The 15627-nt window shown below is 40.8% G+C and overlaps 1 protein-coding gene across 7 annotated transcripts in view; it reads left to right on the top strand.

Moving 5' to 3' along the window:
- The first annotated feature begins 1842 nt into the window (after positions 1 to 1842).
- CDKAL1 (CDK5 regulatory subunit associated protein 1 like 1) overlaps positions 1843 to 15627 on the top strand; it is a 706407-nt gene continuing 692622 nt past the window's right edge. For 2 of the 7 annotated variants that reach the window (XM_019425254.2, XM_019425255.2), the window contains exon 1: positions 2752 to 2795. Coding sequence is in view for 1 of the 7 variants with exons in the window: in XM_053904851.1 (XP_053760826.1) it covers positions 2264 to 2433; positions 2752 to 2795 (214 nt within the window). In the remaining 6 variants the exon portion in view is untranslated. Of the gene's footprint in view, positions 1966 to 2183; positions 2434 to 2751; positions 2796 to 15627 lie in introns of those variants that run through there. The other 5 variants (XM_019425256.2, XM_019425258.2, XM_053904851.1 and 2 more) reach the window with 5 other exon arrangements.

Below are 15627 nucleotides of genomic sequence, written 5' to 3'. Positions count from 1 at the left end.
TACATTAAAAGCAACCTTGTTCTTTTTTAAAAATTTTTAAAAAAGTTTTATTTATTTATTTTGTGTGTGTGTGAGAGAGAGAGCGAGAGAGCATAAGGCAAACTTGTTCTTTTTAAAGAGCTGTATAGATACCATAAATGTATTTGACAAATCCCCACTGAGAAGCCAGAGAGGGTTTCTGTATTTTGTTATTACAAGCAACATTTCAAAGAATCATCTGGCACATACGTCATTTTGTGTAACTGTGAGCATTTCTGTCAGATAAATTCCTAGAGGTTTGGTCACCGGCTCTTCAAGTGATTGATGTTAAAAGCACCCCCCATTCCCATTTCCCCATTCCTCGCAGCCAACGAGTCCATTCAGGTTTTCAATATTTATTCATGTCTGAAGTGTTGTCCTCAAACCCATCCTCCAGAAAGAATAATCTGCTCACTTTCGTGCTACCTAATACATCCAGGATAAGGTCTAATATCTTTATTTTGGCAAACAAGGCTCAACTTCTGGTCCCTGCATTTTCTCTATCAACCCTTCTGTACCTTCCTCACTCACTTTAACTCTTTTTGCTTATATAAGAGTTTAGAGTTTCAGGCCTCCATGCATGTGCTCTTACTATCTCCTTGGCCTGGCCTACCCTCCTCCATTTCTGTCACTTCTGTTGTGGGGAGTCTAGACCCCCTCATGTAAAAAGAAGAACCTCCCCCTTGGGCTCCACTGGTCTGCGTGCATTCATCTTCCTCAGCCATTGCTCTTCTCCACCGAAACTGTACCTGTGGAGGAGCCTGAAATAGTGGTAGGGGCTTGTCTCTTTATTCCTTTCTAGTTCTGCAACCAGCACAGTGCTAGAGATCATGTGGTGTGCACTCAATAAAATCTCTTTACCTGAACTCAACTAGATCTTGGGGGAAAAAGGGTGGAGTCATTCATCCATTCATTCATTCAAGGTATGCTGACAGAGAGGCCATAAGTGCAAGATTATGTGCTAGGCAGTGGGATTACAGTAAAAGAGATGGGACAACATAAACATGCAATTCTAATTCAGCTGGGTAGGGACTGCAGAGGACTCTAGGTCACAGTTTAGATTTTTTGCATGGAAATGGTGAGCAGAGGGTGGTATTGTAATTAGAAGGAATCACACTAGAAACAAAGCTCATGATTTCTGACTTCTTGCTCATGGCGAATTGTCTTCATTTTTGAAAGAGGAGACGCTCTTCTGGTAAACAAGGTCAAGCACAGTGTCCTGGGTAAAACATAATAACGTGAGCTAACACTTACAAGGGAACTAGGTCAGAATCAGTATACTCCACGAAAGTTCTCTTTCTCTGCTAAACTGCCTTAATATTTGGCGCTACACTGTCTTCTAACGGATAAAAAAACCCTTCTTTCTTGGTGTTAAATGATCTATATTGTTTAATCAAATTGTTCTTTGTCCTATTCTACTCTCCTCTCCAGTATGACCTCATTTCACAAAAGGTTGAGGAAGCAAGTAAAATGAAATGAAAATAGCAGGTCCTTTCAGAATTGAATTCAGCACAGAGGACTGCCACTACTAGCAGAGTAACTTTAGGCAAGTACTTACACTCCCTGTTTCCCCTTTTGTAAAATAATAATAATAATTAATGATAGTAATAAATGTTAAGAGCTTAATATGGTGCCTGACACATAGTAAGAGCTCAGCCGAAGATAGCTGTTAAGCGATTCTAAGAACCTGAGATTCTGGCGTCTAATTTCGCTCTTGCAACCAAAAAAATTCTAACTGTAATCTTTACCCAAGCAAGTTAGACCTGAACTCGCGCTTTCAGCGATGAGGCAGTTTGCCCTCTCCCGGCCACCGTCTTGGAGCATGCGCAAATAAACGTGGCGGGACGTAAGTGTCATGGCGAGCTCCATCTAAAGTGTTTCCCGTATCCGCAGAACGGCGTGCGGATCCTCTCACTTTGGACCGGTGTGTTATTCCCTGACCTCTGGGTAAGGGTGGCGGGGGGAATCAGTGTGGGGCGGAGTGTGGCTAGAGCTCCTTTAATGGCGGAGCCTGGTTTCCCCCGTTTCGGCCTTTCTCGGGCCGTTTGCTGGCTTGTTTCGTAGTTGAAACGGGACTTGCCAGCTGGGGTCAGGGAATTGGGAGGCGGGGAGCGCTGCCAGAAGTGAGGACAGAGTGGTTGGCGTTGCGTGCTGCAGGGCTGCGAGGAATATTTAAAGGAACTCGTCCCTTATTGTCAAATCTAATTTCATTCGTTTTCCCACTTGCGCTGAATTTGTGTGATGGATGGGGACGAGGCGTTCGCAGTTCGGTAGCTTGCACAGAGCTGTACCTCAAGAATTGAAACAGAAGTTGGCCGGAAGAGCCAGTGGCTTGATTTTTCCACTCTTGTTCCCCTTTATACTCCTAAAACCTCTCTCTGAATCTCGGGACGCCACGTGTTTTTCTGGTGGAAGGTGATCTGGATACGTCCCTCACTGCCTAATTCCTATTTTGTAGTTGGTATTAATTGAATCACGCAGACGTGTTGTAGTGCTGGGCAGTGTTTATTACCGTGGCCAGACGCTGGATCACCATCGTGGCAAATTCGGTGGATGTAAACACACCTGACCCAGTCAGTAAGGAGTTGGAAGTAGTGTGGCACATCATTCACTTTGCTGTAGAAAGCTCTCTTTTATGCAGTCTAATCCCTTTTAAGTAGTTTTAAAGAGCCCTTATGTGGTTTTGTGAACTTGTTGGGAGCTCGCTTTTTCTAATGAGTTTTTATTTTCCAGACTTCTCTTTCCAGAGGATTTGAGACTGATTGCAGATAATCAAGGTACTTATTTATTTCAAACCTTTTATGCTTGAATAAAGTGTTCCACATTGCAATGTTCACAAAGGCAGTCTAGCGTCTCAGTAATGCTGTCACCGTCATTATCTGGAAATGCCATCGTCTCCATATCATGCCGGATCAGTAAATCTAAGAGACATTTTCATTAATTTCAGCCTTTTTTGTACATTCAGCAGCACTGACCTTGTTGGTCTCTTTGACATGCTGTCTTCCTTTGCCTTCTATCCCCTACTGATTTTCTCCTTTTCTAGTTGCTGCTTCTTAGTCTCTATGATAGGCTGGTCGTCTTCTTTTTGGCAGTTAAATTTGGAGTTCCTCAAGGCTTGGTCCTGTATTCTTTTCTCTTTCTGGATGATCTAATATATATTCATCTTTGTCAGTGCTGTGGTTGTTATTATTTATTTTAGCCATCCTGGTGTGTGTGAAGTGGTATCGCATTGTGGTTTTGATTTGCATTTCCCTTATAGGTAATGATATTGACATCTTCTCATGTGCTTATTGGCCATTTGTATACCTTTGGAGACCTGTGTATTCGTCTCTTTTGTCATATTTTACATTGGGTTGTTTGTCTTTTTATTGTTGACTTGTGTACTCACTGTATTCTGGTACTAGATGTTTATCAGACATGTAATTTCTAAATACTTTCTCCCGTTGTATGAGTTTTCTTTTCACTTTCTTGATGGTGTTCTTTGAAGCATATAACTTTTTAATTTTGCTGAAGTCCAGTTTTTTTTGTTGTTTGTGCTTTTGGTGTCATAACTAAGGAAGGAATAATGCTTAATCTAACATCATGCAGATTTACATCTATATTTTCTTCTAAGAGTTTTATTGTGTTAGCTTTTAAATTTAGGCCTGTGGTCCGTTTTCAGTTAAGTTTTGTATGTAATGTGAGGAAGGGCTTCAGCTTTCATTGCATGTGGATTGTTCTTTCCCCCCATTAAATTTTTTTTTGGCACCCTGGTTGAAATCAGCTGATGAGGTAGTATATTTTTGATGAACATTCTCGATGATTTTTATGAAAGAGTAATTCTAGGATAAAGATTTTCAAACTTTAGTACACATCAAGATCACCTGGAGGCTTGTTATAGATTGCTGGGCTTTACTCAGAGTATCTGATTCAGTAGGTCTGGCGTGGGGCCCGGGAATTTTCATCTCTCCCGAGTTTCCCAGTGGTGCTAATCATGCTGATATGGGAACCACGAACTATGAAAACTACTGGTTTAGGACTTTGGTTCACAATGTGGTTACACATGTAAGAATTACTAGAAGGTTTAAAAAATAGTATCAATCTCCAGGCTCTGTTCCCCTCCCCCCCCCTTTTTTTTTTTTTTTTTTTAAAGTAATCTCTACTTCTAGCTTGGGGCTTGAATTCAAGACTGAGAGACCAAGAGCTGCATGCTTTACCTACTCAGCTTGCTAGGTGCTCCTGTTCCCCCTTGATTGATTGAGTTGCCCTGGGGCTCAGTTGCCGATAGGTTTCAAAAGCTCCTCAGGTGAATGCAATGAGCACTCAAGCTTCAGAATCTGTGTCTTCCCCTCTCTCTGCTCTTCCCTGTTTGAGCTCTCTTTCTGTCTCTCAATAAATAAACACTAAAAAAAAAAAAAAAAAGGTTGAGAATCTCTGTCTGGGAGAATGATGGTTCTCAATCAGGGATGTGTAGTGGAATCATCTGGGCAAGCTTTAAGTTTATGTCCTTATATTCCACTCCTTGGAGATTATAATTCAGAATGGGACCTGGGTATTTGATACTATAAAAACTCTCCTAATAAATCTCAAATGCAAATAACACTACTATGGGATATTGCTTTATATATTTTTCCTAACATTTTCAGTATCTCCCTTTTCACTGGCGATTTATATTCCCTTCATCAAACTTGAATTCCTCAGCCTTTTGAGAAAAAAACTGTATGATCTGTTTCTTTTCAATGTTGTCTTGTTTCTTTTTAGTCTCAGACTTTCATTTCCTTCTTACTCATTTACAAATTTCTGAGGGCTAACGGTTCTGCCAGTTTGTTGGAAGGAAAAGCTTTACAAATAGTGATGAGATGGTTCCAGTCCTTACGCAGCCAGATTTACGATCCTCTGCTTTATATTTGTTCTCCTTTGTTTCTCTAAATTGAATTTCTAGAAACGGAATTGGTGGATCACAGGATATACTGTATATGTCTTGGGGAGCCTGGGTGGCTCACTCTTGATTTTGGCTCAGGTCATGATCTCATGGTTTGGGAGCTCGAGCCCCGTGTTGGGCCCTGCGCTGACAGCATGGAGCCTGCTTGGGATTCTCTTCTTTTTCTCTCCACTCCCTTATTCACGCGCAAGTGCGTGTGCGCTCTCTCTCAAACTAAACATTTTGGAAAAGGATATATATGGTTTAAAGTTTGATATGTATTGCTAGGAAGACTTCCGGAAAGAATAAACCAGCTTTACCATGCTTTCGGCCAACAATAGGGTTTTGTCCGCCTTTTTTTTTTTATCGGTGGGGTAGACAAAAAAATAATTTATTGTTTAAACACTCACTATTAGTGTGCTTGAGCATTATTTCCAGTGCTTATTGGCTATTTGCATTTCTTGAAGGGCTGTTTTTCCTTTGCCCCCCCCCCCCCCCTTTTTCTCCCCGGAATATGTTTATTTCTTCGCATCACATTAGACTCTTGCGTTGTTTGGGCTTTGCCAATGAGGCAGAACTATAGTTGGGGCAGCTTGGCGTTGAGGCCTGGGTTCTAAATGTAACTCTGTTGGTGTGCACATCTTTTTGCTTCTTTGGATTTCAGTTCTAGAAGATGAGAGGCTTAGCAATGTTTCCTACTCCCCGTACTGCATGATGTTGTATGTCTCCTCTCCTCTTTCTTTCTCCATTCCTTTCCCTTCCTTGAATCAATACACAGGGCTATATGGGGTGTAAAAAGTGTAATTAAAAAGTATGGCTTTTAATGTGTCCTTTAATTCACAGTCCTTCACTAGTTCTTTAGTAACATTTGAAGGCAGTACCTGTCTTAGCCTTTCTCATTTAGCCTCTTTATTTCATAGACTAACAGTGGTAGAAGAAACCCTGAGGGTTATTAGGTGTTTGCTTTAGATTCCAATCCAGTATAAGAAAGATGAGCTAAATTTACCTTACGCATCTTATTCATTCATTTGGTCAACAGATACTGTTTGCCTGCTCTGTGCTGGGCATTGTTGTAGGCGTCACAGAGACAGTGGTGAAAACGAGGTAATGCCTTTTTTCCTGATGGAGGTGACACTGCGGTGAGAGATATGGAGTTCTGTTCTGCAGTTACGGTGTCAGGTTAGAGGTCAGTGTGAGTGTGTGTGGATGCTTGGTCTCTGTGTGGTTGTCTTCGATGTGGTGGTTAGGAAAGGCCTCTCCCAGGAGGTGTCATTTGAATAGAGAAGTGGACAGCAAGCCATACAGCTATTTGGGGGATGATATTCCAGGCAGAAAAAAAAGCGAGTGTGGAGCCCTCGGAGTCAGAAACTAGTTTGGCATACTCAGAGAATATGGAAAAGGTTTAGTATAGTCGGGACAGAGTGGGTAGCCACGGGCCGTCTCTTGTTAGACTGGGTCATCTATAGTAAAAAAAAAAAAAAAAGAAAAAAATTATTGAGAACCTGCAATGTGCTAGATGTAGTTTGAGGCACCAGAGGGGATAACACAGTGGACAGAGCACGCAGAAACTTTTACCTTTGTGGAGTACATCTTCTAGTAGAAAGAGGTAGATGTTAACCAAGTAATGAAAACATCGAAGCAGGTCTGAGATGCTGTGGTCGAGGAACAGGGCAGGGAAGGGGAGTAGCAGGTGTGTGTATATGTGGTGAGGTGGGAGTTGCCCGGGAAGATTTCACTGGTGGTCTCTGAGCAAAGCCCTGAGGCATCCAGGCAACACTGAGACCCTGGGATGAGTGTACCTGGTGGCTGTGAGCTAGCAAGGAGCCCATGTGTCATGCACGGAGAAGAGGGGATGGTAGGAGATAGAGTCAGAGAGGTGACAGGAGGCTGATTATGTAGGTCCTTGCAGGTCTTTGCACTGATTTTGTTTTTTTTTTTCTCTCAGAGGGAATACCATTGGCAGGTTTTGATCTGAAGCTTGAGATGAAGTTAGGTTTTAAAGGATCCCTGGCTCCTGGACTGAAAATGTCCTTTGCGAATTAAGGATAGTAGCAGGGAGACTAACTATGGCAATAATCCACGCAAGAGTGGATGTTGGTTTGGACCAAGAATGTGGCAATGGGTACAGTTAGAAATAGATTCTGAAAATATATTTTATTAGTTAAAAAAAATTTTTTTTTGATGTTTATTAATTTTTGAGAGACAGAGACAGAACATGAGCGGGAAGGGTTAGAGAGAGGGAGACACAGAATCTGAAGCAGGCTCCAGGCTCTGAGCTGTCAGCACAGAGCCCGACGCGGGGCTCGAACTCACGAACTGCGAGTTCATGACCTGAGCCGAAGTAGGATGCCTAACCGACTGAGCCACCCAGGCGCCCCAGAAAATATATTTTAAAATAGAGCCAGCAGGATTTTGTTGGTGCATTGGATGTAGGGTGAAGGAAGGAGTCAGGGATGACACCACGATTTTTGCCTTGAGCAGGTACAAGGTTGGGATTGCCTTTAAACGAGATGGGGAGAGTTGTGAGAGGGTCTGGTGTGATGGGTGGTGGTGATGACGGTGATGTGTGTGAGATGATGGTGGTGGTGGTGTGCGAGGTGGCGGGGTGTGATGTGGTGGTTGTGTGTGCGGTTGGGTGGGGAGAGTCAAGAGTTCTGGTTTTGACTTAGGTTTGAAACAACTATTCGACATTCAGGCAGGGGTGTGGAATTGAGCAGGCAGCTGGACATTTGAGTCTGAAGTTCAGGGGAGGTCTGGGGGTGGTTATAGAAGCATCTGCGGTTGGTATTGCAAGGTCATGGAACTAGATGAAATCGGATGGGGTGGTCCCCAGATTCATGGGGGCATTTCGACGTTGGGAAGTGGGAGAGAGGAGGAGGAGCCAGCAAAGGAGACTTGGGGTGTGGCTGACGTGGTAGGAGAAGATCCCACAGATCGTGGGATCCCGGAAGTCAGTGAAGAAAGTACCGTAAGGAGAGAATGGTCAGTATGCCAAGTGCTGCAGAGAGGGTCCTATAAGATGATTGAATATCTATGATTGTATGTATCATTGGAAGTCACTGACATCACGACAGGCAATTTTGGTGGAAAGGTGGGGGTGAAAGCCTGGTTCATGAGATAATGGAGCGGGGGGGGGGGGGGGGTGGGGGGGGGTGGGGTGGGGTCAGAGATCAGAAACTATACGTGTTGACAGCTCTTGCAAGGTATTTTTATTTTATTTTATAATTTTTGAGTATAGTTGACCCACAATGTTACATTAGTTTCAGGTATACAACTTAGTGATTTGACAGGTTTATACATTATGCTATGTTCACCACAAGTGTAGCTACCGTCTTTCCCGTTACTTGGCTATTACGGTGTCATTGACTGTATTCCTTACGCTTTTCTCCCATGACTTATTCCATAACCGGAGGCCTGATCTCCCAACTTGCCCTTCTCCCATCTTGCCCAGTCCCCTACCACCTTCCCCGCTGGCAACCATCAGCTTGTTCTCTGTGTTTATAGTTCTGATTCTGCTTTTTGTTTGTTTATTTATTTATTTTTTAGATGGAATTTATGAGTAGAATCATATGGCGTTTGTCTTTCTCAGGCTGACTTATTTTATTTAGTGTGATACCTGCTAGGTCCATCCATGTTGTCTCAAACGGCACAGTGTCATCCTTTTTATAGCTGTGTAATAGTCCATCGTGTGTGTATACCGCATTTTCCTTGTCCGTTAGCCTATTGATGCACACATAGATGGCTTCCATGTCTTGGCCGTTGTTCATAATGCTGCAGTGAACATAGGGCTGCACATATCTTTTCGAGTTAGTGTTTTCATTTTCCCTGGCTAAATACCTGATAGTGGAATTATTAGATCATCTATTTTTAATTTTTTCAGGAACCTCCATACTGTTTTCCATGGTGTCTGCACCAATTTACATTCCCACCAACAGCATATGAGGGTTCCTTTTTCTTCACATCCTTGTCCACACTTGTTGATGCTTGTCTTTTTGAGTTTAGCTATTCTAACAGGTGTCAGGTGATATCTCTTTGTGATTTTGGTTTGCATTTCCCTGATGATTAGTGATATTGAGCATTGTTTCATGTGTCTCTTGGCCGTCTGTATGTCTTTGGAAAAATGCCTGTTCAGGTTTTCTGTCCATTTTTAATTGGATTATTTTTTTTCTTTTTGGTGTTGAATTGTAGTTTTTTATATATTTGTGTTAACCCCGTATCGGATATATCATTTGCAGACATCTTCCCCCTTCAGTAGGTTGTCTTTTTGTTTTGTTGACAGTTTCCTTTGTTGTGCAAAAACATTTCATTTGACATAGTTCCAGTAGTTTGGTTTTGCTTTTGTTTCCCTTGCCTTTGGAGATGTATCTAGAAAAATGTTGCTTTGGCTGATGTTAGAGAAATAGCTGCCTGTGTTGGCTTCTAGGATTTTTATGGTTACAGGTCTCACATTGAGTTCTTTAATCCATATTGAGTTTATTTTTATGTATGGTGTAAAAAAGTGGTCTAGTTTCATTCTTTTATGTGTAGCTGTCCAGTTTCCCAGCACCATTTATTGAAAAGACTGTCTTTTCCCCATTGTATATTCCTGCCTCCTTTGTCATAGATTAGTTGACCATATAAATGTGGGTTTATTTCTGGCATCTCTATCCTGTTGTGTTGATCTATGTGTCTGTTTTTGGGCCAGTACCATACTGTTTAATTATTACAGCTTTGTAGTACCTCTTAAAATCTGGAATTGTGATAACTCCAGTTTTGTTCTTCTTTCTCGGGATTGCTTTGGCTATTTGGAGTCTTCTTTGGTTCCATACAGATTTCATTGTTATTTGTTATGGTTTTGCAGAAAATGCTTTTGGCATTTTAATAGAGATTGCATTGAATCTTTATTAAATTGCTTTGGGTAATATGGATATTTTGACAATATTAATTCTTCCAGTCCATGAGTATGGAATATCTCTCCATTTGTTTATGTCATTTTCAGTTTCTCACAGTTTATGTCATTTTCAGTTTCTCACAGTCTTTCAGTCTCACAGTTTTCAGTGTGAGAACCCTTTGTATACAGGTCTTTCTCTTTTTTCTCTTCTATGATTTTAGTGTAAAGAAATGGTACTCATTTCTGGTATTCATTTTGTGTCTTGCCACTATACTGAATTCGTTTAGTACTTCTTGTAGTTTTTTGGTGGAATCTTTAGGATTTTCTGTGTATAGTATCATGTCATCTGTGAGTAGTGACAAGCTTAACTTCTTCTTTACCAATATGGATGCCCCTTGTGTCATTTTCTAGTGTGATTCCTGTGGCTGGGACTTCCAGGACTATGTTGAGAGAAGTGGTGAGAGTGGATGTCCTTGTCTAGTTTCTGACCTTAGAGGGAAAGCTCACAGTTTTTCACTATTGAGGATGATGTTAGCTGCAGGTTTTTCATATATGGTCTTTCTTATGTTTAGGTATGTTCCCTCCAATTCCATTTTGTTGAGAGTTTTTATCATGAATGTATGTTGAATCTCATCAGATACTTTTTCTGTATCTATTGTGGTGATCATATGATTTTTATTCTTTGTTTTGTTGATATGGTTCATGATGTGAATTGGTTTGTGAATATTGAATCATCCTGGCATCCTAGGAATAAGTCCCATCTGATCGAGGTGAATGATCTTTTTAATGTATTGTTGTATGAGGCTTGCTAATATTTTGTTGAGGATTTTTGCATCTCTGTTCATCAGGAATATTGGCCTGTAGTTTTCTCTTTCTGTGGTGTGTTTGGTTTTGGTATCAGGGTAATGCTGGCCTCATAGAATGTATTTGGAAGCTTTCCTTCCTCTTCTATATTTTAGAATAATTGGAGGAGCATCGGTATTAATTGTTCTTTAAATGTCTGATAGAATTCACTGGTCTTGTATTTTTATTTTTTGGTAGTTTTTTGGTTACCAATTCAATTTCATTACTTGTAATCGGTCTATTCCTTTCTTTTTTAAATTATCTTTTTTTTTTATTTGAGAGAGAGAGAGGATGTTAGTGAGGGAGAGGTAGAAGGAGAGAGAGACAGAGAATCTCAGGCAGGCTTCATGCTCTGCGTGGAGCCCAACACAGGGCTTGATCCCATGACTCTGGGATCATGACCTGAACCAAAATCAAGAGTTGGACACGCAACTGACTGAGCCACCCAGGCTCCCTAGTTTATTCAGATTTTCTATTTTTTCTTGGTACAGTTTTGGAAGATGTATGTTTCTAGGAGTTTATTTCTTCTAGGTTGTTCAATTTGGTGCCATATAATTTTCATAGTATTCTCTTATAACCCTTTGTATTGTGATATGAGTTGTCACTTCTTTCTTGTTTCTCATTTGTTTGAGTCCTTTCACCTTTTTTTCTTGATAAGTCTGGTTAAAAGTTTTTCAATTTTATCTTTTCAAGAACCAGCTCTTGGTTTCATTGATTTTTTTTCCTATTGTTATTTTAGTCTCTACATCATTTATTTCTGCTCTGATCTTTATTATATCCTTTCTTCTACTCATTTTGGGCTTTGTTCTTTTTTTAGTTCCTTTAGGCATAAAGTTAGATTGAGTTTTTTGTTGCTTGAGGTAGACCTATATGGCTATATATTTCTCTTTAAGGACTACTTTCTGTGTGTCCCATAGATTTTGGACTGTTGTGTTTTCATTTTCATTTGTCTCCATGTATTTTTAAAATTTTTCCTTTGATTTCTTGACCCATTGGTTGTTTAGTGGCATGTTTAGTCTTCATGTGTTTGTGTTTTTTCCAGTTTTTTTCTTGTAATTTGTTTCTAGTTTTATACCATTGTAGTTGGAAAAGATGCATGGTATGATTTCAGTCTTTTTAAATTTACTGAGGCTTGTGTTTATGACCTACTATCCTGGAGAATATTCCATGTGCACTTGAAAAGAATGTGTATTCTGTTATTTTGGATGAAATATTCTGTGTATGTTATATCCATCTGCTCCAGTGTATCATTCAAATACATTCTTTCCTTATTGATTTTCTGTCTGGATGATCTATCCATTGATGTAAGTGAGGTGTTAAAGTCCTCTATTGTTGTATTACTGTTAATTTCTCTCCTGATGTCTGTTAATATTTGTTTTATCTATGTGCTCCAGTGTTGGGTGCATAGATACTTACAATTGTTATATTCTCTTGCTGGATTGATCCTTTTATCTTATGTATGTAATGCCAGTGCCCTTTTTTGTCTCTTTAACAGTGTTTGCTTTAAAGAAGTCTATTTTGTCTGGTAGGAGTATTAGTACCCTGGCTTTTTTTTTTTTTTCCTTCTTCTTTTGCTTCCATGTGCATGGTGAATGTTTTAGGACTCCTTTGCTTGTAGTCTGTGTGTGTCTTTAGATCTAAGGTGAGTCTCTTGTAGATGATGTACAGTGGGTCTTGTTTTTTTTGTTTTTGTTTTTATTTTTTATTTTTTATTTTTTAACGTTTATTTATTTTTGAGGCAGAGAGAGACAAAGCATGAACGGGGGAGGGTCAGAGAGGGAGACACAGAATCTGAAACAGGCTCCAGGCTCTGAGCTGTCAGCACAGAGCCTGACGCGGAGCTCGAACTCACAGACCGCAAGATCATGACCTGAGCCGAAGTCGGCCGCTTCACTGACTGAGCCACTCAGGCGCCCCTGTTTTTTTTTTTTTTTAAACATTCTCTGTGTCTTGATTGGAGCATTTAGGCCATTTACATTTAAAGTAATTATTGATAGGTGTGTATTTATTGCTATTTAAAAATTTTGTTTTCTGGCTGTTTTGTAGTTCTTTGTTCCTTTCTTTTGCTGTTTCCTCGAGATTTTGTTTGGCCTTCTGTCTCTTTATTTCTTGTGTATCTATCATAGGTTGAGTTTGTGGTTACCATGAAGTTCATTCATATATAGCATGCTAAGTAAAGAGCAGTTCATATTAATTTGATGGTCATTTAAGTTCAAACACATTCTAGAAAAAAACAGAAACGGAAAATCTTTTTCCTTTTTCTTTTACGCCTTCTCTTTTTACTCCCTTCTGCACATTTTCTGTATATGTTGTCATTTTGGATCTTTTTCTTATGTCTAATTGGCCATCTTTTCCACTTAAAGAAGTCCCTTTTATGTTCTTTGTGAGGCTGGTTTAGTGGTGATAAACTCCTTTAACTTTTGTTTGTCAGGAAAACTCTGTTTCTTTCCTTTAAATCTGAATGATAATCTTGTTAGGTAGAGTATTCTTGGTTGTGGGTTTTTTCCTTTCAGTGCTTTGAATATATCACGCCTTGCTCTTCTGGCCTGCAGAATTTCTGCTGAACAATCAGCTGATAGCCTTATGGGGTTTCCCTTTTAGGGAACTTTTTGTTTCTCTCTTGCTGCTTTTAGGATTCTCTCTTTTTTAACCTTTGACATTTTAATTATTATGTGCTATGTTGTGGACCTCCTCAGGTTCTTCTTGTTTGGAACTCTGCTTTTTGGACCCGGATGTCTATTTCCCTCTTTAGATTAGGGAAGTTTTCAGTTTTTACTTCTTCAAACAAGTTTTCAGAACCTTTCTCTTTCTTCTGAGACCCCTGTAATGTGAATGTCTGTTTGCTTGATGTTATCCAAAGATCTCTTAAACTTTTCATTTTATAAAAATTGTATTCTCATTGCTGTTCAGCTTGTGTGTCCTCCATTACCCTTTGAGATTGCTGATATGTTCTTCTGCATCCTCTAACGTACTGTTGATTCCCTCTAGTGTGGTTTTTATTAGGGTTGTTGTATTCTTTATGTCGGATTGGTTCTTTTTAATATTTTCTATCTCTTTCTTGAAGGTCTGACTGAGCTCTTCCAGTCTTTTCTCCAGCCCACTGAGGACCTTTACAATTATTGCTTTAAATTCGTTTTCAGGCATACTGCTTAAATCTGTTGCATTTAATTCTTTTACTGAGGCTTTTTCTTTTCTTTTATTCTTTTAGAACATATTCTTCTGTTTCTCCATTTTGCTTAACTTTCTGTGTTTGTTTCTATGGGTTAGGCAAAATGGTTATTTCTCCAAAAGTTGAAAGAGTGGTCTTGTGTATGGAGACCCTATGCAGACTGGGTATGCTTGCTGACTTGTGCTGGCTAAGCACTTGTGTCCATATGTGCTTAGTTACTCTTTTAACTGTACTCTTTTAACTTTAGCTGTACTCTTTTACTCCTTTAAACTGTGGCTTTTTAGGGACACCTGGGTGGTGCAGTCGGTTGAACGTCTGACTCTTGTTCTTGGCTCAGGTCATGGTCTCACGGTTTGTGAGTTCGAGCCCTGCATTGGGCTCTGTGCTGACAGTGTGGAGCCTGCTTGGAATTCTCTCTCCCCCTCTTGCTGTCCTTCCCCGACTCGTATGCATGCTTGCTCTCTCTGTCTCTCTCTCTCTCCCCCAAATAAATTAATAAACTTAAAAATTTTAAACCATGGCTTTTTAAAAAATTTTTTAAATGTTTGTTTATTTTTAAGAGAGAGGGAGAGAGAGGACACAGGCAGAGGAAGGGCAGAGAGAGAGGGGGAGACCCAGAATCCGAAGCAGGCTCCAGGCTCTGAGTTGTCAGCACAGAGCCCGACGTGGGGCTTGAACCCACGAACTGCAGGATTGAGACCTGAGCCGAAGTCAGATGCTTAACCGACTGAGCCACCCAGGTGCCCCAAAACCATGGCTTTTTAAAGAAAGATTAAAGAAAAAAGAATTTGAAGAAGAAAAAATAATAAAAGGAGAAAAGAAAAAAGAGAACAAGGACAAAACCAAAAAGAAAAACATATAAAGAAAACAAGACAAATTTTAAAAAGTTAAAAAGAACCCAGTAAAAGTTAAAACACACATAAAACACAGAACTGTAGCTTGTTTTCTTTGCCCCGGTAACCTAGGACGGCTGGTGTGGGCTTGTGGGTCCTGGGCTTGCTGAGGTCACAAAGTCCCTGTGATGACCGCTCCCACCAGTTACGCCATCCAGACCCTTCAGTTTCCGTGTTGGAATCTGCCTCTGAGGGCATCCAGACCCTTCTATGGTCTGGTGTTTTGACGTGGAGAGGGAGAGAGCATTCCCACACTTGGTCCACCCTTTCAAACCGCGGCTTTTCTTCTAGGGCTGGTGTGGGCTCGCAGACCCTGGGCTGGCAGAAGGCACAGGCTGTTGGGAGAATTGGACCTGCCTGTCGTGGTGCCTGAACCTGTTCCAGTCTAGGCTTTTTAGGTGGGGTGGGAGCATTAATGTGTCGTTCTCCGTTCTCCAGTCCCTCTGTCCTGGCGCTTTCCTGCAGCTCTTCTGCTGCTTGGCGGAGGTCTGGCGTTGCCTCTCTTATATGCTAGTTGCTCTTTTAAACGGTGGGTTTTTTTTCCCGGGCCCAAGGACAGAAGGATCTGGTTTCTCAGTACTGTCCTTCCCACTGCAGTGCACGGTGTCGGGGGTGGGCATTCCCTTTGTCACCGTATCTCCGTCTCTAGCTGTTCTGTCTTTGGTTGTTGTGTAGCTGCTCAGTCAGCCCTCAGTTCTTCAGGAGGAATTGTTCTATTAATAGGTGTAATTTCGTGTGTTCTGTGGAGGAGGTGAGTTTCAGAGTCTTCCTACGTCATCCTCTTGAATTGGAACTTGCAGGACTTTTTCTTTCTTTTTTTTGTTGAGTTTTTAAATTTTTTTAACGTTTTATATTTGAGAGAGAGAGCGAGCGAGCGAGCACGAGCAGGGGAGGGGCAGAGAGACTGAGACGGAATCTGAAGCGGCCTCCAGGC

Source organism: Panthera pardus, unplaced genomic scaffold (genome assembly GCF_024362965.1).
Source record: "Panthera pardus isolate Hobbes unplaced genomic scaffold, ASM2436296v1 HiC_scaffold_17, whole genome shotgun sequence".
Taxonomy (NCBI): domain Eukaryota; kingdom Metazoa; phylum Chordata; class Mammalia; order Carnivora; family Felidae; genus Panthera; species Panthera pardus.
Note: the sequence above shows the minus strand (reverse complement) of the source record. Positions and strands in the feature narration are given on the sequence as shown.